Below are 27,334 nucleotides of genomic sequence, written 5' to 3' on the forward strand. Positions count from 1 at the left end.
TGTGTAAATTTTCCTTTACTGTTGTCAACACTAAAAAGATCCAGACAGCCATTCTCTCAATGAATGACAGTTCAGACTTCAGGCTTTCTTTGAGGTAAGAATAAAGATCCTGCAGATGCACCATTCTCAAGATGAACATATTTATCGATATGAACATAATTATCGAGATGAACCACAAACTAGACTAGAGCCCAAGTAAGTGCAAGTAACAGAGTGTGTTCTCCATGCAATACGCACGGATTCGTGTTCATCATACGTTAACTCTAACAGAGAAGTAGCTACCTTAAGGGGAAAAAAATATGACACAAATAGCCTACATTGCTTATTCAGTTAGAATTAATCCTATTCCCCAACACGAATACCTAACAGAATCACAGCATTCAGATATCCGTTGAAAAGGAATCAGAAATGTGCTCCTTTTGGAGAGCAGCCTCACCAAAACCTAAACGGGCTCCAACACCAGGGCCTGCCGTTTCCACATCTGTATCCCACGGTTTCTGTAGAGTTCTGTATCACCACGTACCTCTTACCAGGGCCACTTCACAGACAGAATGTTAGGTTTCGGGTTTACAATTACATCTACTGTGCACTTCTGAAACTATGATTCTACCCTCATCTGGCAGATGACGAACCTATTATTGCGAGAGAGTCACTGGTGATGTGGCAGAGGCAGGGAGAGAACTACTCTGCTCTCCAGCTGGGCCTTTTCTGGTTGATGTTTTCCAATCTTTATTGCAAAGTAGTTTAAAACTAAGTATGGGGCTGCTCCCTAGTAGGGTCTCCAAATGCCAAAAGATGAAGATGAATGAAAGAGCTTGAGAACTTAGGCGTCTTTTGACCTCAAAATGACAGCGAGGCTGAGGCTGCCTACACTCTAAGGAGACACACATCAGACCCAGAAGCTCAGCCTTCCAACCACCACACCGGCTCACAGACATCTCTGCTGCCAATCTGAAAGGACGTGCACCAAGCTTTATGAGAGAAGACAGTGCCCTTCACACCCCAGTAGCTGTCTCTCATAAAAAGGGATGGTTATTTTTTTTCTTTTCCAGATAGACCCATAGGTCAAAGGATTTTACACATGGTCTAAGATGAATGACGTGTGTGAAACACCCAGGCCTCCAGAGAAGCACCTCTCCACAGCTCTCTAGCAAGATGGTCTGTCAACTGGACAGAGCTGCTCCATTAACTCCACAACTACGGGGCTCTAATTTAGGGTCACATGACCTTCCTGTTAAGAAGGGAGGGAGTCCAGAGAATACCATGACTACTAGTTTAAAAAAAAAAAGGAAGGAAGGAAGGAAAAAAGCTTTACCATAAAAGTCATTATAGAACAAGTCTTGGGAAGCTGGGGTGCTTAATTTGGGAGAAGGGAGGTCTGAGGTGGTGACCTCGGGCCTGTTTTGTGAATTCAGGAGAGTCACAGGTTTAAAACTAAAGAATATATTTCAGGACATCTATGTTCCTGGCTGCTTAGACAAGCAATTCATTCCAAAGCAATATGGAAATCCTAAACTCAGAAACCAGACTCTCTAAAAGCCCCCGTTGTCTTTAGGATCTTTCCTCTCTTGCTCTGATCACACTGAGCTGATTTACGTTTGAGAAATTTTGAAATCTGGTGATTTTCCATTCTTAAATGAGAAAATATCTTCTCAAATCAATCTCCCCAAAATGTTCTGAGAAAAAGATGACTAAATGACCCTATGGTTAGGACAAAATAACAAAACACATTATCCCCAAAGCAGTTCTTTATCATCTAAATAATAATTCATAAAATATGCTTTTAAAATATATTCACATTTCCCTCAAAATATATTTTTTAAAGATTTTATTTATTTATTTGATAGAGAGAGAGCAATCACAAGTAAGCAGAGAGGCAGGCAGGGGGGGGGGAAGCGGGGGGGGGGAGAGAAGCAGGCTTCCCGCCAAGCAGAGAGCCCCGATGGGGGAGGGTTCAATCCCAGGACCCTGAGATCAAGGCAGAGGCTTAACCTACTGAGCCACCTCCCTCAAAATATTTTTATACAAACTTGTAGAATAATACATACACAAGAAAGGTCTGCTATTCAACTACACTTGAAAAAGTAAGCAAGAACTGACAGTACGTTTTCTTCTGAACTACCTCTTCTCTATGAATTAGAAAGTGGCCTCCTCACAACTACACCAAAAGTAAAAACTTGTGTCATTAGAAGCCACAATCACATTCCACTTCTTAAAGGAAGGCAAACTATTTATTCTTCTAAAAGCCAAATATCTACCTTTCTCCAGGCCAGTCTTCACCAGTCTGCGTGCTGGTACGGGACTGAACTGGCGGGCAAACAAGCCTGTCACCCTATTTAGCTTCCATTACAGTCTTTTTACCATCTCAAGGGCTATTAAATGACTGAAAACAGATGTCTGGGTTCCATTAGGGGCCTGCTGATGCCTGGGAAAGCTGAGAAGCTTTAACATCACAACACTCTTGACACTCCCCTTTCTACAACTACCCAGTGAGCTCCACTGAGCTCACCACAGGAGACCCTTGTAATTCCTTCCCCGGGGCAGAGGGTTAAACAAGGCTCAGGTTTTAATGGCTTTGAATCCCATTTCCTCTTTATATCATTTAAAGAAGGGTGTAAGTGGATTGCCGAGATGTTTTTAATAGAGGATCTGGGGCACAGAACAGAGCGCTTGAACACGGGTAGGGTCTGGGGGTACAAACCTGTCAGCAGAATACCCCAGTGCTCATCTCACTTCTTAAGGAGAGTTTTAAGGCAAGCCTGTGCATTATCTGCTACACTGGCTCCAGTTCAGAGCACTTTCTATTTTTTCCTACCTAGAGAAAATTCAAGAAAACTATCACAGTTCAAGCCATTCAAGAAATACGGATTCTGGGTCCAGCTGTGTGACCTTTGGCAAACTACTTAACCTCTCTGGGCTCTCTGCTTACTCATCTGTCAGTCAGTATGTTTACCTAATTACACTATACATATTTCAGCCCACTGCAGTTTTACCAAGCACTTTCACATACTTCAGTGCATCTGATTCCTAAAATAACCCTGTATAGTAACAAGTGGGCGATTATTCTCTTTTCATAAAACTGGAAACTGAGGTTCAGAGGCTAAGTGACACATTCCTAACAGCAGCCAGAAAGTAGCAGAAGTGGAACTGAACCCTTGATTTCTGATTCCAATAAAATGTCTTTCTTATCACATCACATTGTGTGATCTTTCTGGTTCCAACATTATTAAAATGCCACAATTTAGAAAATCTCTGCTCCCATTCACAACCCATGTCACTGTTTGGAACCTGACCTCACCCACTTATGCTTCAGGGACAAGAAGCACAGGAGCAAGTGCCCTCTTCCTCTCTCACATAAAAACTGTCTCCAATTTAATTCTTTTGCTCTTTTAAACGTGTAAATGTTAAGCACTAACTAATAAAGATGATTAGTACCATGGTGAAGAATCTAACAGATCTTGCTTTTGGTGGAAATACTCATGCATGAAGGAGTCCAGAATATACATTCTACAGTTAAATTAGAAGTACCTGCAAATTGTTACTTTACCAGAAAAAAGAGGAAGAAACCATAACATAGATGATCGACAATGGCAGTGTTGGACTTGGGAGGCTAAGAACGTCCTCTGGGACAATGGGTCCTCTGGCTGGGTCCTTAACTTTGACGTTCATGTGATCTAAGGTCCCCCTTCTCCCCTTCCATTCTATCCTCATCCATCCATCAAGCAGGGAGACCTGTGTCATGGGGAAGACAGAAGGACTGGATACAAAGGAGAATGAAATCTCTAAATGTGTGCATGTTCTCTTTACTGGCAGTAAAATTCCTGAGCTGTCAGCAAATTGTGGGGAGGGGCACCTGATGGCCCTGTCTGACTTGGGAGATGAAACGGTCGGGAGCCACGTTACTGTGTACCAGTGTTCCATGGTTCTCAACTTCTCAGGGTGGAGTAAAGTTCAAAGTAAATAAAAGTCAGCCTCCCCCGCCCCCCCCGTCACCCCCACTTTGTTATCAAATGTCATAGCACTGGGCACTGACCTGCTTTGCCCACTTCCCCTTTCCTCAGTGATTCTTCAGCCTGGCACCCAGCTCTGAGATGAGGCCTGCTTAGCACCAGTGAAGTTCCCCACGTTCAAACCAACAACATTCTGTGTGGACATGAGGGAATCAAAATTAAAATCCAACCCATCAGCATCCATGAGTTCGCTACGGATAATGGACTCCATGTCACATTCCAAGCTCCCATTGAACATGTCCAGGTCCAAGTCACTGGGGAACTTCTCATGGCCCATGACGGGAAGGTTTGCACTCGCAGAGTACAAGGAGGAGCCTGAGAGAGAGTCCGAGAGGGTTTGCATAGACTGGCTGACAGGAGACTGTTGCTGGTGTTTAACTGACCCAAGGCTGCTGGAGTCGCTCAAGCCCATGTTGCTGACAGAATTCGACAAGGCACGGCTGCCACCGAGAGCGCCCTGGGTTTGGTGCTGGTGGTGGAGCAAGTTCTGATTGACTAAACTCCCCTGGTTAGGCTGGGCGGCAAAGGACATCATTGGGTCATTTCGAAGCATCACGTTCCGGCGGGAGTTCTGGGCAGACACAGCGGTGCTGGCCTGAGACATCAAGGGGTCCGACTGGGTCATCATGACATCGCTGTGGCTGAGGGAGTCTGAAGTGAGCAGGTCCTGGAGTGTCTGGTTGCCGTAGTGTGACATGGACGAGAAAGTAGCTGGCTTGTTCTCTTGGATGGTCTGCATGGGAGACTGGCGCAGGGAATTCAGAGATGAGGGTCCAAACACCGTGCTGTTAAAGGAGCCAGTTGGAGAAGCCAGGCCGGAGCCCTTGGTGGTGTATGGGAAGCTAGAGCTTCGCTGCAGGAGCCCTCCAGTGGGCGATGGCTGGGACGATGGGAGCGTGATGTCATCCAGCAGGTCATCCATGAGGTTGTCAGACAGCCCGTCATTCAGATTCATGGTGCCCGCCATGTCGGTCAGCCGTGGTAGCTCCACGGTGCATGGCTTACTCACAGAGGGTGAGAGGCTAGCTGAGCTGTAGATCATCGGGGAGAGCGGTGCATCATCATCCTGGACGTCATCCAACTCTGTGCTTGCCAAGATGGGTGACAGGCGGCCGCTGACAGTGCTGGCGTTGGAATTGGTGCGTGAGCGGAAGTCCGTCCACGCATCCAGCTCGTCGCTGCTGCGTGACGTGGGGCTGCCTGGCCACTTGGAGAGCTGGGAGGGACTGTCATCAGCGGACTCAGGGGCTGTCTGCAGGGCTGCCTTCTTCTTGGCTGCGCGGCCACGGCTCTTGGTATACTTGTTGCTGTTGTCCATGGACACAGCCCGCCGCCGGGGTGCCTTTCCACTCTTTCCCCCATCAGGGTTGATGATCCACCAAGAGCTCTTGCCGGTACCCTCATTCTGGACCCGCATGAACCGGCTGTGCAATGACAGGTTGTGTCGGATCGAGTTCTGCAAAGAGAAAGGAAAACACAGGACATGAGACAAAATGGCCCATAGCTTAGGCACCCAGAAGAGGCAGTTAATTAGACTCGTTTGGGGGTGGGGGCACACCTTAATTTTGGAGGTTAAAGAGAAAAAAAGACAAACATTTGGATGAGACACCCCCATCCAGGTTGGAATTCAACGACAACACTGTAAATGGCCAAGTGTTGTATTTAGGAGGTGGGAGATGGTTTCATACCCAGGAGAAGCTGGAATAGTATAAGCTCAATGATGGTTGTTTTCCCGAAATTCCTGAATTTCTATAATTCTATTTCCTATACTGAAGTTCATACTTTTATTACCAAGCACTCTCTCCCTGCACTTTGCAACAAACCTCCCTGGTTCCCTACGGGTCATTAATCACTTGGAGCTCATTTTATTCTCTCCTCCACTACTGTTAAAGGCAGCATCTATCTTTTCTTAACCACGTCGATAAACTCAGAACTGGTGTGAATTGTTACAGATCCTTTCTACGACTCCACCTCTTCCTGCCACAACTTCACACCTGTCCAACAGGCATGAGAAAAAAAAATGGTAGAGCAGGATTTGCAGAGTTTACAGAAATAGGCAAATCTTCCATTCAGAACAATTCCAAATAATTTATATAGATACTCCCCCCTCAAGGCAATGGTCTGAGCACCAAAGAGTATGGAAAGGAAGGGAAAAGATAACTTTACAGTGGAGATGCAAACACTGTCTCAGGTGATCAAGGTCAGCATTAATATTGCTAAGTCATGCTGATAATATGCATTCTTTTTTTTTTTTAAATTTTCTTTATTTATTTAACAGAGAGATAGAGTGAGAGAACATGAGGGGGGGGTCAGAAGGAGAAGCAGACTCCCCATGGAGCTGGGAGCCCGACGTGGACTTGATCCCAGGACTCTGGGATCATGACCTGAGCTGAAGGCAGTTGCTTAACCAACTGAGCCACCCAGGAGCCCCGATAATACACATTCTTGATATGATGAAAATGGAACTCTATTTTTGTAGTCTTTCTTCTAAAGCCCATCACCACAGTCTAATTATGAGAAAAACATCAGACAAGTTCCAATGAAGGGACATTTAAAAAAAAATGCCTGCCTGTTCAGTACTCCTCCAAACAGTCAGACCCATGAGGAACCTAAGGAAGAATGATGATTAAATGTAATGTGTACCTTGGATGGGATGCTGGGCAGAAGAAAAACGTTAGGTAAAAAGGAAGGAAATCTGAATAAAATATGCTTAGTTAATGAACATAATAACTGATTAATATGTTAATCATTAATATGTTAATGACAATATATCAATAGTGGTTCATTAGTTGTGACAAATGTACCAAACTAACTTTAGATTAAGATAAGATGTTAACAATAAGGGAAATTTGATGTTGGGTATATGAGAACTCCCTGTACTAGTTTTGCAACTTTTCTGTAAACCTAAAACTATTCTATATTAAAGGATTTAAAAAAAAAAAAAAAAAAAGAGGGTAAAATATCTTCAAAACCCTAACAACTGCAGCCATCTTGCAAGATGCTCCTCTTGGCTTGGTAGATAAGCCTGGTTGGCTGGGATGACCCAGATTCAGTCCTATCTTCGTCACTGATCAACCATGTGACCTCGAGCAAATCATTTAATCTGTCTGCAACAAGTCTACTTCTCTACCTTCATTATAGCCATAATAACATCCAAACTATCCCTCCCTGACAGGGATGATGTAAGAATGATACAGGATCAGGAACCGGTCATGCTACCAAGTCAGGGTGTTCTCACTGCTATTACAAAACACAGAGTCCGTGATGACAGAGCTCATTCTAACCCATAAAATGCCTCATGTGCAGTCAAAGAGAGGAGCTGATGGCATCCCGTAATCTGCAACAGCACCTACAGGCCAGATGAGCTTTTATTTGCAAGTTAAGGCAAAAGGTATTGCTTGATGCTGTATATTAAATACAAACAATCCTAAAAGTTACCATAGTTTTTAAAAAATTGGCAATCGCCAACTGTATTTATGTAGGAAATGCAAATACATGTGTTCTCCCAGAATGTTTTGTAAAACATAGAAAGTCAGCGGGATTTTACCATAAGTAAATAACCCAAAATACTCAGTGTTTCCCATGTGTAAGTTCCCATGCAAGGAGGGCCTACAGCTCTGGTTGGGCAATGAGCATTTACAGCCATGGGCTTTATGTTGGCATTTCCATGATGGCCATAAAGACACATCTGAGAGAAAAAAAAGGGGGAACACGCTGAGGATCTGATGAGACAAATGTTGCTCTGGAGACTATATACTCTGATTCGCCTTTACTCTTACGGCTTTTGAAAGAATAATGGCATCTCTGCTAATGGTTCAGAAATCACGTTTCTTTAAAAAACAAAATACTTTATACATCAGATACGAAGTATGCTCTTAAAATTCACTGTAAGGATTCAAAAAGCAGGCAAGTGCAAGGTGGTTCTACCATCTGAGTACTCCAATGACTAGATCTATTAAATAAAAAACTTAAACATGAACTTCTTGGTGAAAAAACAGGAAGGTTCTGAAACTCCATGGGAGCAATGTGCAACCCTGGCCAGCCCACTTTGCTCTAGATTTTGGAAAGAGTTCATACCAACACCTAGGATTAACAATGACCAATCTTATGTGTTACCCCTGCCCCACTTAAAAAGCACTTAGGAGGGGCACCTGGGTGGCTCAGTTGGTTGAGCATCTGCCTTCGGCTCAGGTCATGATCTCAGTGTCCTGGGATTGAGCCCCCATTTCAGGCTCCCTGCTCAGCACAGAGTCTGCTTACCCCTCTCTCTCTGACCCTCCCCCTGCTCATATGTGCACACACGTGTGTGTGTGCTCTCTTGCTGCCAAATAAATAAAATCTTTAAAAAAAATTAAGAAATTAAAAGCACTTAGGGACATAGTTTAAAAAAGATATTATTTATTTTAGAGAGAAAACCCAAGTGTGGGGAGGGTGAGACGGAGAGAGAGAGAATCTCAAGCATACGCCCCACTGAGTACTGAGCCCAGCAAAGGGCTCAATCCCAGGACCCTGAAATCATGACCTGAGCCAAAATCAATGGTTGGACATTTAACTGTGCCATCCAGGTGACCCAACAATGTGTGTGTGTGTGTGTGTGTCTGTGTGTGTGTGCGTGCGCGCGCGTATACACACACATATACCTATATATATATATTTTTTAATGTATTTTTGGTTGAGGAAAAAAAAAAAAGTAACACTTTATAGAACTCCAAAATGCCCTATGTGAATTTTCTAATGATTCTAATGAATCATCTATTACTACAACTCCAAACCTCAATGTATGTGAATAATTTCGTGAAATTACAAGCTACAATTGGTTAAAATTTGGAGACAGAAATTAAGCCACTCTAAGGGCACGTGGTAAAGGGGCTAGAACACCCACAGCTAGGGCCAGAACTGCAGGGTGTCAGGACCCAGGTCCCTGATCTCAAGGGGTAAGAAATGAGAGCCTGCCCGATTAGAACACTGCCAATTACTGGGCCGTAACTTTCAGATCCATGATCTCTAGTCCTCATAATAAACCTGCGAAGTTGGTATCAGTGCTCTCATCAGAAATATGAAAGCTCAGGCGGAGATATTAAGTAACTTACTCAAGGTCACGCAGCTAGTCTCCCTATAACCCCAAGTGAAATTTGTTTTCCAAACTCCAAAGCTTTTATTATAACTTTCCACAGCTTTGTCACCAAATTATTTTGAAGTCATTGTTTGAGCTATTTGTGCCAACACTTAAAGAAACCTTTAAGAAAGAAGGATATAAGAGGCACAAATTTAGGGGCGCCTGGGTGGCTCAGTGGGTTAAAGCCTCTGCCTTCGACTCAGGTCATGATCCCAGGGTCCTGGGATCGAGACCCACGTCAGGCTCTCTGCTCAGAGGGGAGCCTGCTTCCCCCCCTCTCTCTGCCTGCCTCTCTGCCTACTTGTGATCTCGGTCTGTCAAATAAATAAATAAAATCTTTAATTTAAAAAAAAGGCACAAATTTATTCTGCTCAGAGAAAAAGCTTCCTTTTGGGGGTGCTTGGGTAGTTCAGTCAGTTAAGCGACAAGACTCTTGATTTCAGCTCAGGTCAGGATCTCAGGGTTGTGACATGGAGCACTGTGTCTGGGTTCTGCGCTGGGTGTGGTGCCTGCTTAGAGTTCTCTCTCCCTCTGCTCCCCAAGCCCCTGCTCTCTTTCTCTCTTAAAAAAAAAAAAAAAAAGATTCCTTCCCAACAAAGAAAAAAAAAAACCACACAACTTTATTACTATAACTTTGTTTATGAAGTAGGGATACTAATTTGATGGGTCTTTCCTAAATTTTTTTTAAGGAAGTTCTTTCAGAAGAACCCATCTGCAAATTAAGGCTTACACTGCCCATGTCCATACTTGTTCTCTAAATGGCTTTAGCGGCATTCACTCTAGGAAGAGCACAGTGGCCACTATACAAACCAACGTTAACTGCCCTTAGATACTGAAATAAAACCTGACTTCTTAAATAGGTTATTAGCTTCAGTCTCTAGTCTTTGCTCAACTCCTGTTTTAGAGGTTAACAGCAGCCGAATGCATGCCCTAAGGCATGTTACCTGTTTTTCCAGTTACATTACTAAGACAACACAAAAACTGCCACCACCATGGTGACAGTTCCCTATTTCAGCAGCCTCTACCCATACAGGCTGGTCAGCTTTCCATTTACAAAATCCATAATGTGAAGATAGGCCACTGACAGAAGGCCAATGAAGAGGGCCCCTCTGTCCATTTCCCGTCCAAATGTCCCCTCACCCTAATAAGGTCAGATGCTAGGAGTGTATTCTGGTTGTCCTCACAGGTCATGATTCTAATCACTAGTTCCCCTACCTAAATTTTGGAAGCAGGAAAAGGTAAATAAATAAATGTCAAATAAAATGTCAGAACTGTAATGTTTCTCCACACCTTCCCGGTAACAAAGTTAATGGTGATATGATTTCCGTAAGGTTATAAAGCACCACTCCCTCATGCAGTCCCCAGAAACAGAAGTGGGATTTATAAAAACAGACAAGCCAACTGTAAAATCTACTTATGAGCTATCATTTAAGATCTCTACATTAGGGTCTGTAAATTAGTTTCCATTGTACTATGTGTATTTTAAACTATAAAACCACCATTAAAAATATTCTATGGTTTTCCAATTCACACATCATACCAGTCTATATTTCTAAGATTTTACATTATTTTGGGGATTGGGAGCCAAAGTAAAGAAGGACGGGTTCGACAGGACTAGACTGGTTCTTCTTATACACACTTTGAAATACCTCACAAGGCAGGCCATTGTTAATTGGCTGAAGCACCAAGGATATGTCTTCATCAATGCTGAAGTGATAAGGTAAATACTAACAAACAGGACATGAGTGCCGGCGATTCTGTCATCACATTTACTTACTGAAGGAGCCAAGAAGCTACTACAATCTCAACCCAAAATCATGTGAAGAGTTCTGGTTATTTAAGTCCACTCCTAAGAAATCTAGACACTGATGAATTAAAGGAAAGCAAACATCTTCTAGGAAGAAACTTGAGTGTCAGGGACAAATATGCCAGTTTTTCTCCAACCTGGCCCAAAGATTTAGAAATTCCTTAAAGCACCTCTAATACAGGTCTGAAGAGAGAGCAGAGATAAGAATACTTTTTATCCCATTTTATGTCAATGCTCTTTTACAAAATGATTTACACCCAAGCAAGCCCTGTCCTGGACAGAAATGCTTCAGATGTAGTTAAAAAGTAAAAGAACTAGAGCAAACCTGCATTCTGTGTGATTGCATCTGCATTTAGTGGCCTAATCCTTCAGGCAGGTATTCGCAGATGTGTGAAGGAGGAAGCACAAGGGACTCCCATTTCACAGTCATGCTGACTGGGGGCCACAGCCTAGAGATTTCTTTGCTTGGCCCTCCTCAAAGAAATTAGCATAAAGATGACTGCACTTACCAGAATCTGTTACTTTTCCTGCTATCCTGAAAGACAGTTTTTTACTGTAGACACATTTCTTGCTAATATTATAATGCACCCGGTCACTACACATATGCCAACTGGTTGTCAAGACAGATGGACCCCAAACAGATGAGACGAGGTGTCAGAGAGAAGCTGCCTGAAATGAGCGAGTATTCTCCAGTGATAATTTACAAAGTGGTAATTCACACATGCAGTTTAAGGTGGCCAGTGGGGGGAGGGGTTGTGGGCGGGCAGCAGGATGCTGAAGGAAGACTACAAGCTTTGACGTCAGTCAGGTCTGGGCTGGAATCCCCGCTCTGACATTTGTCCAGTGACCTTGGGCAACTAAGTTAACCTCGCTGCCCCTTTCATAAAATGAGGATAAAATTACCCTCTCTGCCTAACTCTAGGATCCTCGGGAAGGTTAAATGAAATTACGCATGCTTAGTACCCACTGGAGTGCCAAGCACGAAGAGGCTCTCCACTGTCAGATCCCACATATGGAAGCAGTGACATCAGAAACATTCACTTACTGTTTTCCGAGCATCGTATAATTTAAGCCAAAAGGTGAGAGGGCGGCTTCTTCCAGGAAAAGATTTCAAACTCTTAAAAGTATTTCAAAGGTGCCCTGTCAGTCGGGAGTGACTGGTAATTTCCTAACTGTTGCTACCCTATGTCCACTCCAGCCTCTTCCAACCCATGTTTACCTTGTGGGGACTGTCCACTAACCCAGACGCCAGCTGCATGTGCTTCCCCTGGAACACAGAGAGGGTTTTGTCTGGAAGCAACATGTGGTATCAATTTATCTTTCTCAGCAACGGCAACAAGGAATCCACTGACTTTAAAAATAAAAAGGGAGTTGTGTAATTTAACTCTTAAAGGCTCCTGCCCACCCTCCTTTCTACGAAGACAACCCCTCCCTCTCCCTCTTTTTTGGTGAGGTCTCAAAAGTAGCAAAAGGAGGGTCACGGCTGTCAGCTGCTAAGCCAGACCCACTGCTTCCTACCGCACAGCCTGTAGGCACCCACCTGTCCTTCTAAGGGATTTCAGTGGGACAATTTGCAAAGGTTTGCCTTTAGACACAGTACTCATCTACCTTGCACACAGGACCAGCATTTCAAGTAGGTCTCACTGCTCTGACTTGCGGGCAATGACAATTCAGAATGAGGCTGCCAAATGCCTGAATTCTAATACATGCATCTCCTGGGCAGTCGATGATAAAGGTCACGTGAAAAGCCCGATGGAAACCACAAATCAGGGGGAGACGCAGGGCGTTGTGTGCCACTGCAGAGTAACTCGAAGATACAGTTTCAGGAGAGGGCCTGGGAAGCCGCCTTTGATTTATAATGACAGGCTCTTTTCAAGGCAGTTCTCTGGACAAGGCCCTGACTTCTCTTAAGGATTAATTCCTCCCCCTGGCTGCCCATTAGAATCACCTGGGGAGGCTTTTCATACTCCTGCCCCACTCCTAGAGCTCCTGATTCAATCAGTATGGGTAAGGCTGGGGTAGAGGTACATTTTTAAAGCTCCCCAGATTATTCTAATGTGCAATTAGAGCTGAGAATCACTGGAACTTCCACTGACTGAGACTCTAAGTCCAACCTAATGATCCCTAGTCTTCCCGAACCTGGCAGCACAGCACAGTTGATGTTGTCTAAGTCCAAGATCCCCCCATTTAGAAAAGAAGGGCAAGAGCCAGGGCTAGAGATTCAAGCTGGGATTATAGGTGCAGACTAAAACAGAGCAAGTGTTCAGACCACTGGGATCCAGGTATCTTTTTTCTTAAAAAAAAAAAAAAAAAGAAAAAATAGGCAAGGGAGAGGGTGAAGGGTCCCGGACCTTGCAATAGTCTTCTCATTCTGTCCTGTGCCACTTCTCCACCCAGCACAGACAGGCACGGCAGAAAAGAAGCCAGGTGGACATGCACAAAACTAAGAACTGATACAGGCTGAGGAAAGGATGAGCTGGGCCAGTAACTGATCCCTGTAATTTTCAGGAGCCTCCCTGAAGTAGCATGCAATCTTGTACAATCCCTTTCACAAACTATCCTTCAAGCAAAATGCCGAAAAGACAGATTGGGTAAAAATTTCTCCTGAAAAAGCCATACTCCAATTGTGAGGTACTAACTAGCTCCCACTGTTTAGAATACAGCAAAGTATTACTTAATGAACTTCCCTGAGGACATATTCAGCCTCAAAAATAACAATCACATACTCTGTTTCTCATTCCGCAACTGTGCAAACCACTACAGCATTACAGTCAGTGCAAGGATCCTGGGTGGACGCTGTAAGGAACCAAGCAGTGCTGCCATCTGAGGGGGAAGTGTGAGGTTGGCCCTTCCCATCAGATACTGGGAGAGGCTAGGTTTTAGCAGGCTTATCTTCTTCCACTAGATTTTGTTTTCTCTGGGGCTAACTTGTCGTTCAACAGCAAGAACAGAAAGTATGACAGAAATCAGACATCAGACTAGAAATCAGAAATCAGAAAGAGTTATTATTTCTGACAATATGGAATACCAGCTGTAATAGCCAAGCAAGCCTTTCAGACTGGGAAGAAAACTTAAATAAACATTTACATAAAGGATTGCACAATCAACCTTGATGTGTGAGACAAGTTCCAGGCTAGCTCTACTCTTACTCTTGTCTAAAACACTAAGTTTAAACCATTAAGGGGCTTATTTTTGAAAGACGATGTTCTAAAATAAATATTGTCAGGACCTTGGATGAAGGATTAAATTTCCAGCTAGAAACAAGGTTTCTGTTGAATTTGCTAACAATAATCCTCTACCCACAGAGATCTCTTTGAAAACTAACATTTGTTTCAAGTTTTCATGCAGTAAGTGACAGGTCCTGGTATCTCATTAGAAGGAATAAAATAGAGGCGCCAGGGTGGCTCAGTCGGTTAACTGTCTGCCTTCAGCTCAGGTCATGATCCCAGGGTTTTGGGATCAAGCCTCGTGTTCAGATCCCTGCTCAGTAGGGAATCTGCTTCTCCCTCTGTGTGCTCCTGCTCTTTCTCTCGCAAATAAATCAATCAATCTTAAAAAAAATAAGGAATACAGTAACAATCATCTGATAATCAGCATAATGAACGCATTCTCTATCCAAGCAAAATGAGACACATGAGGCTTTCTTAGAAGAGGAAGGACTGGGCAGACAATCTGTCCTGCCCCCCCCCCCAACCCTGCCCTGTGGAAAAAAAATCCTAGATAGGAAGAAAGTTCTCTTGAAGAGCATGAAAAAGACAACTACCACTCCACTGCAGTTTTGTTGGGGTTTCTATGTGGGTTTTATTTTCACATTAATTTTTTTTTCATTCAGTAATCTTCTTTTCAAGCTCTTCCACAGCTGTTTCTGTTCTTGGAGGGCAAGAGGGAACATTCCATTCCCTACAGCCAAACCTGCACTTCCGGCACAAAGAGAACCCTGGCAGCTTTGCAACCTCTGCCCACACCCACTCCCTGCAGCACCCTGTCCCTCCCCACAAACCCTCTGGCTTCCAACCCCCGTCCGTCCTCCCCAGACTGAGGGAGAAGCAGCTCAAGGCATGCAGTCAACAGAATGACAGTCCCCAGAAAGCTGGCTAAAGCATTTGGCAGCCCCTGCTCTCTTCCCCCAAACTTCTTCCCGGACGTTACTGAATCCACTTCCCTTTCCCATGAGGGGCTTGGCAAGCACATACTACGTACTATGTACATTCCCTGGTAAGACCATGCACAACCGGCCACAAGGAATGGATGCTTCAAAGAGTTAAAAGCCATGAAGCTGCAGAACAGACTCTGCCAAGTAGAACAAAGTAGAACAGAAATAGTTTTACTATTAACATAATTTTCACTTCGATTTAAAAAAAAATAAGGCCGCAAATTTTTCCAGTCTGAAAATTTGTTGTGGGTGGAAACAGAATAAAAGGGCATTGGAAATACACAACCATAATTCGGGAATACATCAGAGTTTAATCCCTCTCGTGCCATTAGGTACGTGATCAGAGCAGGAAGTTCAGTAAAAAGTAAACTGGGAAAAATGGAGAGGGCTGTGAAACCCATCTAGTAACAAGTACCTTTAACTTCAAGTTTCTAACAAGTTTCTTTAACTTCACAGTGAAAGAAACAAAGGACCAGAGAGACACGGGAGTGCCTGAACTCAATCGGCTAGTAAGTGGGCTCCAAGCTGAGACAAACTCCAAGCACCCAGCCTTAAGGTATAACAGTAATACCCAGAAACAACATCAGCCCCGATGTCTGCATTATCACGCCAACGGAACGGATGAGATGCAGGGAGCACAAAGCCCGGGAAGTACCTTCCACCCACCCACTCACCAGTCCATCCATCCACCCACCCAACCAACTTCAGTCTGCCTTCTCTTACAATTTGAGGAAGAGAAGTCTGTCTACCCCAACACACATCAAACTCTTTACAACCAGTACCACATTATAGCTTTATCATCTAGCATGGGGCCTGGTATATAGTAGGTGCTCAAAAAACACCTGTTTAATCGAAGAATTGGTGGGAAGGGGGGCAGCAGCCACAAAACAAACCTAAATTATACTTTGAAATGTTATAAAACATAAGCTCAGTAAGCAATCCTCACGTGAGTGAAGGCGGAAGCAAGCATCCATTGTAAAATGTGAAGCAGCAAGTCTCTCCCTTGGGTATTAACTTCAATTATACAATCCAATTTCCAAAAACAAGACGACAGTCTAATTAGTAGACTTAAGGTTCTCTATAATAAGAGATGCTAAGAAGGGCAAAATGACAGTGTGTGAGCTACGTGGTGGGGCAAGGGCTTGGCACAGAGGCCCCACGTCCATCCAGGGAGAAGAGCTGACTCCCTACCTGTCTTGGAATGCTATGGGGCCTCCTTACTTGGTGATGAAGTTGGCCCAGAGCCCTCAGAGGCATACTCAAAACCACAGATCACACACTCTGGTACTAAATCTTCAACGCACATCCAAAGAAAAACAAGAACACGGAAAATCCAACCTAAGAGTCTATTTCACCTGTAATCTGAAAGAACTTAATGTATTTGATATCAACCAGTGCTAAAGCTCTGTGCTGGACAAATCTGATCTCAATTTCATTTTCACGACAAGCCCGTCAGTCAGGAGGAAACGGAGGTACAGAAAAGTTAAGTAACTTGTCTGGTAGGTGGTGGTGCTGTAGCTGAGCCCGAGGCTAAAGCCAAAGGGAAGCTCTCACCACTCTACCATGTGTTTCCCTCTGGCGTCACCAGACTGTCTAAGGAGAGAGGCACCACTCACTGGTGACCAAGGAACACGAAGGAACAAGAAAGAAAATCTATTTTACTGAACTACATGTTCCCATCTTTACATTTCTGCACATGGTCCCTAGGATTATGAAAGCAAGGTAGAGTTGAAAAAATGACCAGCCATGAAGTGAGTTTTGTTGAAACCAGATCATCTTCAGAAATGACACCTTTCTTCTCAGATATAGCCCAAAAGAGACACTATAAGCATGTCCTAGCCTGACCTGGGATCACCACTTTTAGGGAACAACCAAGCATAAGTCCTGCCATAAGCTATTAAGTATCCAGGCCTTCCTCAATGGCATGTCTGCTGGCGTCTGTGCTCAGAGAGTACTAACCTGTAAGTTGAGCCTGGTCAGTATTACCTGGGCATCCTTGGCAGACTTATTCAGGCCCTCAAACAGCTGGCACCAAGCTATGGGGCCTCAAGCCAGAGACATCGGGCAAAGCCAAGCAAATGTCTGCTTTGTCCTGACCTTGCCATTAAGAGGCTTAATCTGAAACAGGGACCCAACTCTATACTATTTTAAACATATAATTAGTTTATTATAGAGCCAAAAAAGATTAGCTTTCTTTAAATCTATGTGAATTTTAAAATATGTTTTTGCCTGCCAACTGACAGCACGATCAGGATGCTTCTGTTTAACCTCAATCAAAAACTGGTAGAACACTGCTTTAAGGCTGTATGTGCACACTATTTTATTATTTGTCCTCTGGCAAAAAACCCTGCAGAAACAGCAATCACTGACAAGGCACGCAAGCACATTAAAGGGATGGCTGTGCAGGTGCTAAGTGGGTGAGTTAGACAGCTTGAGCAGTCTGTCATCTGAAATCCAGGAAAACTGCTTTTCTGTTCTTAGTTTACGATCCCTTCCTTCACGTGAAACTCGCTGGCTTTAGCGTCACACATACAAACACAACTGTTTCCAGCTCTTTAGATGTCATGGCTCAGAAAAACCATTCCTGTCTTGTGATTTCAGGGGCAACTGATTTCTTCTGGGTAGCTCTGAAATATAGGCCAGAGCGTGGGCACAGGCCCACACCCTGGAAAGACTGGGAGGGGTAGAGGCACATTTTCCAGCTAGGGAAGGAGAAAGTTTGGGCTCAGATTTTCAAAACAGACAAGTGTGTACACATCTGGAAGCAAGCTATCTTCCAAATGTCAACGTTCATTATTCTAACAGTCATCAAAAATCAAGATGATAATGGTAAAAAGCCGAAGACAAAGTCAATGCCACACAGCAGAGTTACCTCTGTTGGCTACTGCAAAGAAAACAATGGATGGACATTCTCTTTGTAGGAACAAAGAGCACAGCAGTCTGTTCTGAAAAATGACTCAGGCCTACAGTACTCTCCTCTCTCCCTTCCACACCCTAATGAAATTCAGCCGAAAAGGAGCCTCCTAAGGAACGGCTTTCTCTACCCTCTAACCTCACCTGCATGTGCAGCATTTCGGTGTACTGGTCTTGCAAGATTTCTTCTTGTTTAAAACCACAGGGTGCAGAAGGGGCTGATGACCGATGTAATGATATTGCTAAACACCAAGTGAATCAACTACTCCTTCCAGACACTGCTGGGTGCCAGCGACACATACAGATAAGCACCACACAGCTCAAAAGCCCACAAAAAAGGAGCAAATAAGGAGAGAACACTTCCATCAACTAAGGAACCAGGCATTCATTCCACTGCTCTGGGGGGAAAAAACATTTAGACACTCATGCATTTGACTCAAAATCTAAGATGTTCCTAAATGTACAAGTTAGTATCAGCATTACTCTCCCAACCATTAGGAATGAAAAGGCTGAATGTGGGCGCCTAGGTGGCTCAGTGGGTTAAGCCTCTGCCTTTGGCTCAGGTCATGATCTCAGGGTCCTGGGATGGAGCCCCATATTGGGCTCTCTGCTCAGCAGGGAGCCTGCTTCCTCCTCTCTCTCTCTCTCTCTTCCTGCCTATTTGTGATCCTGCCTCTCTCTCTTCTGTGCCTATTTGTGATCTCTGTCAAATAAATAAAATCTTTAAAAAAAAAAAAAGGCCGAATGTACATGGGATAAGTCACAGTTTTTCTAAAGGCCATGAAAGGACCACAGTCCTTTTGTATTAATACGTACTTGGCTCTAATGTACTTCATGTGTGGAGGTGAGCTTGAAAGCACTTAAAACACTGGAAACAGAAGCATCAGTAGTACAGTGTCTATCACCCAAAGCGCAGTAAGGATAATATTAACTGGCAAGGACAGGCCCATAATAGACTGAGTATGGCGGAGAGTCAGGGGGTGAGCCCACCCTTCACCCAGCAGAGTCACAGGGCTCCCTGAATACCAGCTGTCTGTGATTCCAAGGCCATTCCTGAGGACACAGGACCCTTTCTTAGCCTCATAACAGCCTCCTGGGTTGAGTTTGGCGTGGCCAGTTTAGTCCACAGATTTTTCTCCTCAACTTCCTGGAGCCCATTACGAGGGCTCCCTGAAGTTTCCAATTCTCTCCCCTTAATCAAGTCGTTTATTTGCTAATAATATGTGTGTGAGCTCATAGCACGACCAGGTACTAGATCTTCCCCTAAAGCAAAACAAATCATTGTACGTACAGGGATCACTGAGATTGATCCCTTCAAATTAAGACAAGGGAAGAAAAATACACAAGGACAGATGTTGCTGAGCTATTTTCAGGTTCAAAGGCAGCTTCAAATAATGCACTTCCAACTCTCTGAGGCCTTATGCGGAGCAGTATCACCCAGTACTAAGTTTTCTCCAGAAACAAGTTCATCAGGTTCTTTCAAACAGCTGTGACCTCAGTAGTCTTCCCAAGAGAGAAAGACAGCTGAGTCCTGATGTTAATTTGTGGACAGAAACAGAAGTCCCACAAGTTTCTTATAGGGTTAATAAATCCAAGATGAGACACAATTCTCCAGGAGTCTCTGGTGTTTCTGCATGTCTCACAAGCCAAGTACTAATGGCCCTCTGTTCTGGACTGTATTTCTAGCATGTGTGCATTTGCACAGTGAACAATCCTGAAAGACAGTGAGTTTTCCTCCGAGCAACAGAGCCACATACAGATATACTTACTGCCCATTAGGAAAGATATAGGATCCCCAAACTCAGGGTTCCCCTCCTGTTAACAGAACACGCCGCATGCATGGCAGGAACCTGGGCGCATCTGTGTCACTCTTGTGGGACTCTGGGACAAAGAGGAAGCGGACGCAACATCGGCGGCTGCTTGTGTGCTTGCTGTGCGGGGCATGAGTAAGCAATTCCTTGGCTTCTGACCCAACAGTCTCAGGATCAGTGGAGTCAATGCAAAGAAGCAACTCGGCAATTCATCCGTAGCTAACCTCCTTCTCTACCCCTACGTAAGAGAAAGAACACCAGACAAGGGGATGAAGAAGGAAAACGAAGTCACAGGTAGGAGAGGCAGACATGCAGGGCTCCAGCATTTGGAGTATTCTGATCCGGTTCTGCTGAGGACCCATAAGGCTTTAGGAAAAACAGACCATTAATAAAAGAGCAGCTCCCCAGACCCAGTCACACTGCGGGGTTTCTCCCGCATCAGGTCACCATCCTTCTCAGCTGTTTCTCGACGCTGCTGTTTGCTTGTGAAGAGCAGAGCTGAGTGCCCTTCACCCTCCCTGCCTTCCTCGACCAGACCCGGGGCAGGACACGTCACGTCCGCCGTCCCCACCTCCCTGACAACCGACTGCCCCACTGCGAAACAGTCCTCTAGGTAACACCTGTGGAGTTTCCACAGGGTCCAGAGCTCCATTTCGGAGCCCCTGGTGATTCTCGGAGGGAATCCGTTCCCTACACTTGTCTATGGGCTGCTCCAAATTTAACCCTGATGGAAATGCTGTCAGGCCTTTCTCCTTCCAACAGTGAATCTGTCATTATTACAGGTCATCCTGTTACCCAGGATTATCCAGGATAAAAATCTTGAAACCCAGGATTCCCTCTTGCCATTTTAGCTCTCCCTTACCCATTTTCTTCATTCCTCTGAAAGTATTTAGCAGCTTTATATCTGCAGAAAAGAAGATGGACTAGGCCCATGAACCAAAGCAAACACATGCATATATATGCATATTTTTATATATAAAATTTTAATAAAATTTTTATTAAATTTTATTAAAATTTTATATATAAGAATATGCATATATGCATATTTTTAATAAGCTAGAAAATTAACTCTCTTCTGGAAACTTGGAGAGAGAAAAAAAATACATATATATTTTTTTTTCTCCAAGTTTCCAGAAGAGAGTTAATTTTCTAGCTTATTAAAAATAAACCAGAAGCCTCTACTACTAAATACAAAAACTTTACAAGATTTCATGCTCTACAGTTCTTTAATGAACTGATTTAAGCCAGGCCTGTTCTGGTACATAAGAAATTGATATTTTCTTTTCCCTCCCCTTTCTTCTTGGATAACCTACTTCCATTCTTGGCAAAAGAAGGCATATATTTACTACAGTGTTCACATGCACCTACACGTCCAGTGCCTCTGGAATAATACTGAATTGTTGCCACACAGCCAAATAATGTGCTCTTTGAGAAATAATTATCAATTAGAGTGCTATAAAATGGGCCAGCAGTTCTACTCTGCTCGCACTGTGTGGTATTTTGGCCACCAAACACAACAAGCTTTCTTTGGTTACCCTTTACATCAATCAGAAAATTACATTAATTTGCTGTGACGCTATTTGTGGACAGACGTGGAAAAGAATGCAGACGTCCAGGAGTAAATTAGAGCCAACTCACTCTACTTGGGCAACAGGTCCCCCCCACAGTCACCGCAGATACTAACATTTTATAGGGACGCTGGCCTGGGCTGAGTGACAAGGGCTGCATAAAAAAAGAAACTATTAGCAACAACTTGCAAGTAATCAATTTCTAGTACTTTCAGTCTAGAGCAGCTGCCAAAAGAACTTGGCAAAGGCATCATTTTAAAAAACACCAATTTAAGCTACAGTGCAGTATTCTTACTATAGCGAAACAGGTTTTACTTTATCTATATATGAGGTCTAAATATAGAAAAAAAATAAAAGTTTAATATTCAGATACCATTTGCACATTAAAAAAGCCTTCTAGTTTTTCTGTCATTCTTCCTGACAGTTCTGTTTTATACAGTACTATGTTTAGTAATGATTATTAAAATATTTCTTGGAAGGAAAATACATAAAAATATGAACTCATATGCGTTCATATAAGAAGCCTCCTTATCAATGCTAAAGATGCCTGATACAAAGACTCATTTCTTGAAATGAACTCCTCTTTCATTTTCTCTTTTGAAATAAACCACGCTAAATAAAGTGGACACCTGCAATACAGTCCAGGAAGTCCAGTGTTAAACAGACTCTCTTTTCCCAGGTTCTTCATCTCCAAAGAAATCTACCTTCAGCATCGAAAGTCATAGCAAATACACCATAATAAAGTATCCGATTTTTAAAAGTTAAGTCGTCTGCCTTAAACTTCAGAAGCAATTAGAAGTTTGAAATGTAGATACTATTTGTTTTATTAGAAATCATACTCATGCTGCAGTGGACAAATACAGGAGGAGGGGGCACCTGGGTAGCTCATTTGGTTAAGCATCTGCCTTCGGCTTAGGTCATGATCCCAGGGTTCTGGGATCGAGCCCCATATTGGGCTCCCTTCTCGGAGGAGAGCCTGATTCTCTTCCCCACCCTGCCCCAGCATGTTCTCTCTTTCTCTAATAAATAAATAAAAAATCTTTTAAAAAACAAGCAAACAAAGTAAAAGTAGCTGACTCAGATGAGAGAAAGTTCCTTTTGTTCTGCATTACTTTTTTCCATCTATATCTAAATGAACCATGAGGGACCCTGAGAATGAAAACCACTGGCAGTGATGGAACAGAATCCCAGAGATGAATCTTCAATCACTTCTTAGAATGCCTATATCAGCCCTAGACTTCTTTTACATGAAAATAATTCACTATTAAATTTGGTTTTTCTATTATACATAGCCAAACCTAATCCTGACTGATAAACCCAAAAACTAATTTTAAAAATGAATCATATTGGTACGCCCTTCTGCATGTGTTATCCATATGTGTTCTCTAACTTCTATGTTTATTAATTGGTAATTTAAAATTGTTGATTATAAAATTCCAAGTATTAATAATGTAAAGAATAATGTAAAGTGTTAATAATTATAATCAGAGGTTTCTAATCACATCAAGTAAATAATGCAACAGACACACCTAGCAAGAAAGGCTTTTCTGTGCCTGTTTCCTACCTCCCTTGATGTATGTGTCATCAGGCACTTTGCAAGTGCTTTTCAATGACTGACTGTGTGTGTGCCGGTCACTGTCATCCTCCAGTATTACAAGGTTGGCAGGGCAAGCAAGCAGTGATCCTCCTGGCCCCAAAGAAACTTTGATGTGGAAACCACAGAGGATAGGGACTCAACACGTTTGCAAGTGAAGAAGCTGTATTATGAAGCTCTTAAAACCTGTTCTGGGTCAACCCTGATTTCAAGAGAAAGAGCATTTTGGGGGCCTCAAGACATAAAATTAAATTATGGGAAAAATGGCTAAGAGACATATGGCCTTAAAAGGTTATTTCTATCAATCATGGGAATATGACTGGGCCACTGGACCAGCAACAATTTTCACAAAACTATCGGAAGTAACACCAACAGCCAGGGAGCAAAGAATATCTAGAATATGCCACAATGTCATAACTTGGATGAAAGCTTATGCTCTTCTGACTCTAGAGTAACGAGCTATGAGCAGAAAGTAAGGCCGACAGTGACATATCAGTTTCCACTCAAGCCCAGAGCATCAAGTCCAAAAAATAAAAATGCTATCCAATAAGGAAACTAATGTGGGATAGCATCCAGTAAGAGTATTAAAAATAATTCTATATTCCCACTGAACCAAACTGTGGTCAGTTATCCTTCCCTAAAACGAATTTTCAAAAATCAGGAAATGAGCAAATGAAGAAATCTGTCAGAAAGCCACTCCAATATTCTGAATAATGAACACTATACAAGAATAAAAACTATTGCATTAAGATACCATTTGACTATCCCAATTTTTCATGTCTGAAGTCTAGATACTAAGAACTGTGTCTATGAAGACCCAGTAAACAGGGCAGCATGACAGATACTTAACTACGCTGACCAATTCTGTTAGTACGTAAGAAAGAACAAGTCAGGGAAGCCGTCCTGAATATTCCTAGTTAGGTGTGTACATGCTGGGTTATAGTCACTGTTAGCAAACAGAGCTGTCCCCAGGAGAAGAAGAGAAGATGGGCTGGGCCATCTACTAAGAGGAAAGGTGGTTGCTTAGTAATAGATATATTCATTTTACTGAAAAATACAACATAGTTGCTCCCTAAGCCAGTGTGGGATGCAAAGGGTTTATTTCAGAGTCTAACTACTCCTTTTGGCATCTTTGAACTCCTTGTTATGCTACTAAGTCCACTCCTGGCACTTCATAAATAAACCTGTGAAGTGTTGGCTCTGAAATGGCCCCTGTGGCAGCAACATCCTTGCGGGAGTGTACGGCACTGTGGTCTCCCGTGGAACTCCTCACACAGGACTGGGCACAAATATTCTTTCATTAAACTTGTAATCACACTAACGGAAACCTGAAAGGAAGAAAACCCTCCAAGTCACAAATGTTTGATGAACTAAGAGCTGTTTTGGTTTGTTGTATTTTGTTGTCAGGTATAAATGCTCTACATCAAGTCCTGAATTCCTTTCACTTAGGGATTTGAGCAAACCACCCAGGATGTTCCATCCTAAGTGCTTCCCAGCAACAAGCACCTGGTGCTTCCTTTAGTCTTCAGATCATTAACTTTGAGGCTTCTGTGTTTTGAAGGTGAAAGGGAAATGGCACAATTCCATAAGGTTTCCTCTGACATATAGGGTAGATCTAGGTTGGCAGGGAGTAGAAGGAAGAACAACAAAGGTCCAGCCTCTCTGCTCAGCCTCACCAGAGCCGCCAGGGCTGGCGCCACGGAGGAAGAAGCGGAGGGGCCGCATACACACACACAGTAGGCAGACAGGTGTTTACTGAGGTCCTTCCACGCACAGGGCATACAGACACTAATGAAAAGACAGACAAAGTCCCTGGTCTTCTTATGATTTTGTAGAGTGAAGGGGAAGTGAGGGACAGACATAAATTATAATGAACAAATAATACATAATTACAAACTGAAAAGGGCTCTGAAGGAAAACAACAGGGTACCATGAGAGAAAATAATGGGTTGTTTGGATGGAGCGAAGACTTAGACTGGAAAGTCAAGAAGGACTAAGACCTAGAGAATGAGCAACCAGGTAACCAAAGTCATTGGAGTGGATGAGTTCACCTAGAGAGAAAAAGGAAGAGGAAATCTGAGTTTTCCTTGAAGTCATGACATGAGGTCAGGTAGAGAAAAGGACCAAACAAGAGAATGAACAGGACCACCACACAGGAGGGGAGTGTGGTGATCAGGGCCGTAAGAACACAGTACTTCAAGAAGGAGAGAGTAGTGTCCACTGAAAAACATAAAAAGAGGAGGAGATGGAAGTGTGTTCATGAGCTTTGGCAATAACAAGGTCATTACTGGAGACTGAGTGCTAGTGGCAGAAATCAGGGAAGATGCCAGCAAGGAATCACTCATCATAACAAAAAGCTAATATTTATTGAGTGCTTATTACATACAAAACACTAATCTAACAATGGGAGTAAAATTATCCCCATTTTACAGATGAGAAAACTGAAGCTTGAGGAAACCTGTTCCCAGGGCTGGAACTCAAGGGGTCTGGCTCCGGAGCCCAAACACCATGCAGTGAAAGCCTCAGGGAGTGAGGGAATAGGACCTAGGGCCTACAGATAGGGACGGGCACTGTCCTGGCCCTTGAGTTACACAAGAATTTCCCAGTAGAGGTCATGAGATGAGGTAAGAAGATTCTAAAGGCAAATTCTACTCTTGCAATAGCCATAAAATTGTTCTTTCATTTGGAGAAAATTATTATCATCTAAGAGCTATATCCCAGAATACATACTACGACAATTTCTAACTTGCTTTTCATCAGTGAGAGACCTCTGAAAATAATTTCAGCATAGAGATGACCTAAAGGGTATGCCATGCTGTGATCCACACTTCAGTCACATGTTCTGCTTCTGCCCCTGGCCTCAATTCTCTGCAGTTCAGCTCTGGACAGTATCACTTTTAGTCCATGGGCCCCACTGCCATAGGCTGGGCAGGGACAAAGCAAAACACATGGGATCATTCTGGCTGTGTGTCCTTTCCTTACATGGTTTAGGCAGGAAGGAAAGTGGAGCAATGAGAAGAAAGTGACGGACTGCTGTTGAACAATCCTTTCATTCCATGACAAACACAAAACAAAACAGAGCAGCTATGCATTTCTTCTGAGGTCTGCTCATCCTGTTTTCAAAACCCAGCAATCCCATGGCCTTCACCTCCACCTGGGAATCGTTTCTTAGGTACTTGAGAGGAAAGTGCTAGTATCTAAGGTGACCTTAGTGGTGCAAACCAGTAATGGAAGTAAGCAATGGTCCTTGCCTGGCCTAAGCCCTCCCATTCCCCCCACCCTTCCTGTCCTTTCTGCCTTCAGCCAGTATTAATATACACCAAGTCCACTGGTCCTGGTTAAAGAATTTTATTTATTGTTTACACAGTAAAATTACAAGAATGAACCAAAAAATGAAGTTATCTTCTACAGAACAGCACTGCACAAAACTGGGGTGAAAGCCAATTCCTCCTGAAGTAAAGTTTCCCATACAGATTACCAAAAGGTGGGGAAAGCTCAGTTTGAAAACATATTTAACATTTTACAAGTTGGTCTCTTTGGATTAGGAAGCAGAGAGCACACAGAAATTCTTTAGCTCAGAAGCTCAGCTGTACTTACCAGATCACGTGAAATACACAATATGTTTAGATTCTTAGAAATGAGCTCAATCTGTATGCAAAGGACTAGAACAAGCGACAGCAGTAACAAAACTAAAGCCGCAGTAGCTGGGGACTGATTAGCTTCATGGGACCACTAAGGAGGTTGCATGCTAATTTGGCTGGACAGGGGTCAGGCAATCCTACCAAGGACTCTCCCAGCAATTGTCCAAAACAAGGCAAATTAAGAATTAAAATTCTCACCTCAGTGAGGACAGTAATTTAGAGTGCAGCTACTGCCATACACAAATTATTCTAATTTTTCAAAAATTTTGTCATTTGCTAGCCTGGAATTAGGTAAAAGTTGCTGAACTTTTGTTTCCAGTCTTAAACTTTCCTTTTTTTTAAAAAAATATTTTATTTATTTATTTGACAGAGAGAGAGAAATCATAAGTAGGCAGAACAACAGGCAGAGAGAGAGAGGGGGAAGTAGGCTCCCTGCAGAGCAGAGAGCCCGATGTGGGGCTCGATCCCAGGACCCCGAGACCATGACCTGAGCCAAGGGCAGTGGCTTAACCCACTGAGCCACCCAGGCACCCCTTAAACTTTCCTTTGATTACCGAAATAATACATGCTTATTCTAAAAATCTAGCAAAATCAGAAAAACATGGAGACAAAAACCAAAAAAAAACCACCCAAGGCCAGAATTACTAAGGCTTAATATTTCAGGTTTCCTGTCTTCTTGCTTTCTTCTTCCTCAAGCCCACAGAGAATGCTCTTCCAGCTA

General features: G+C 43.3%; 1 protein-coding gene across 1 annotated transcript in view; it reads right to left on the bottom strand.

The window, feature by feature from the left end:
- The window catches only part of FOXO3 (forkhead box O3), a 122,980-nt gene that overhangs the window by 13,487 nt on the left and 82,159 nt on the right, over positions 1 to 27,334 (bottom strand). Inside the window, exon 2 of the mRNA XM_044244534.1 lies at positions 4,034 to 5,466. Within this exon, the coding sequence (XP_044100469.1) occupies positions 4,069 to 5,466 (1,398 nt within the window). The 3' untranslated portion in view covers positions 4,034 to 4,068. The remainder of the gene's footprint in view (positions 1 to 4,033; positions 5,467 to 27,334) is intronic.

This window comes from Neovison vison, chromosome 1 (assembly GCF_020171115.1).
Source record: "Neovison vison isolate M4711 chromosome 1, ASM_NN_V1, whole genome shotgun sequence".
NCBI classification, from domain to species: Eukaryota; Metazoa; Chordata; class Mammalia; order Carnivora; family Mustelidae; genus Neogale; species Neogale vison.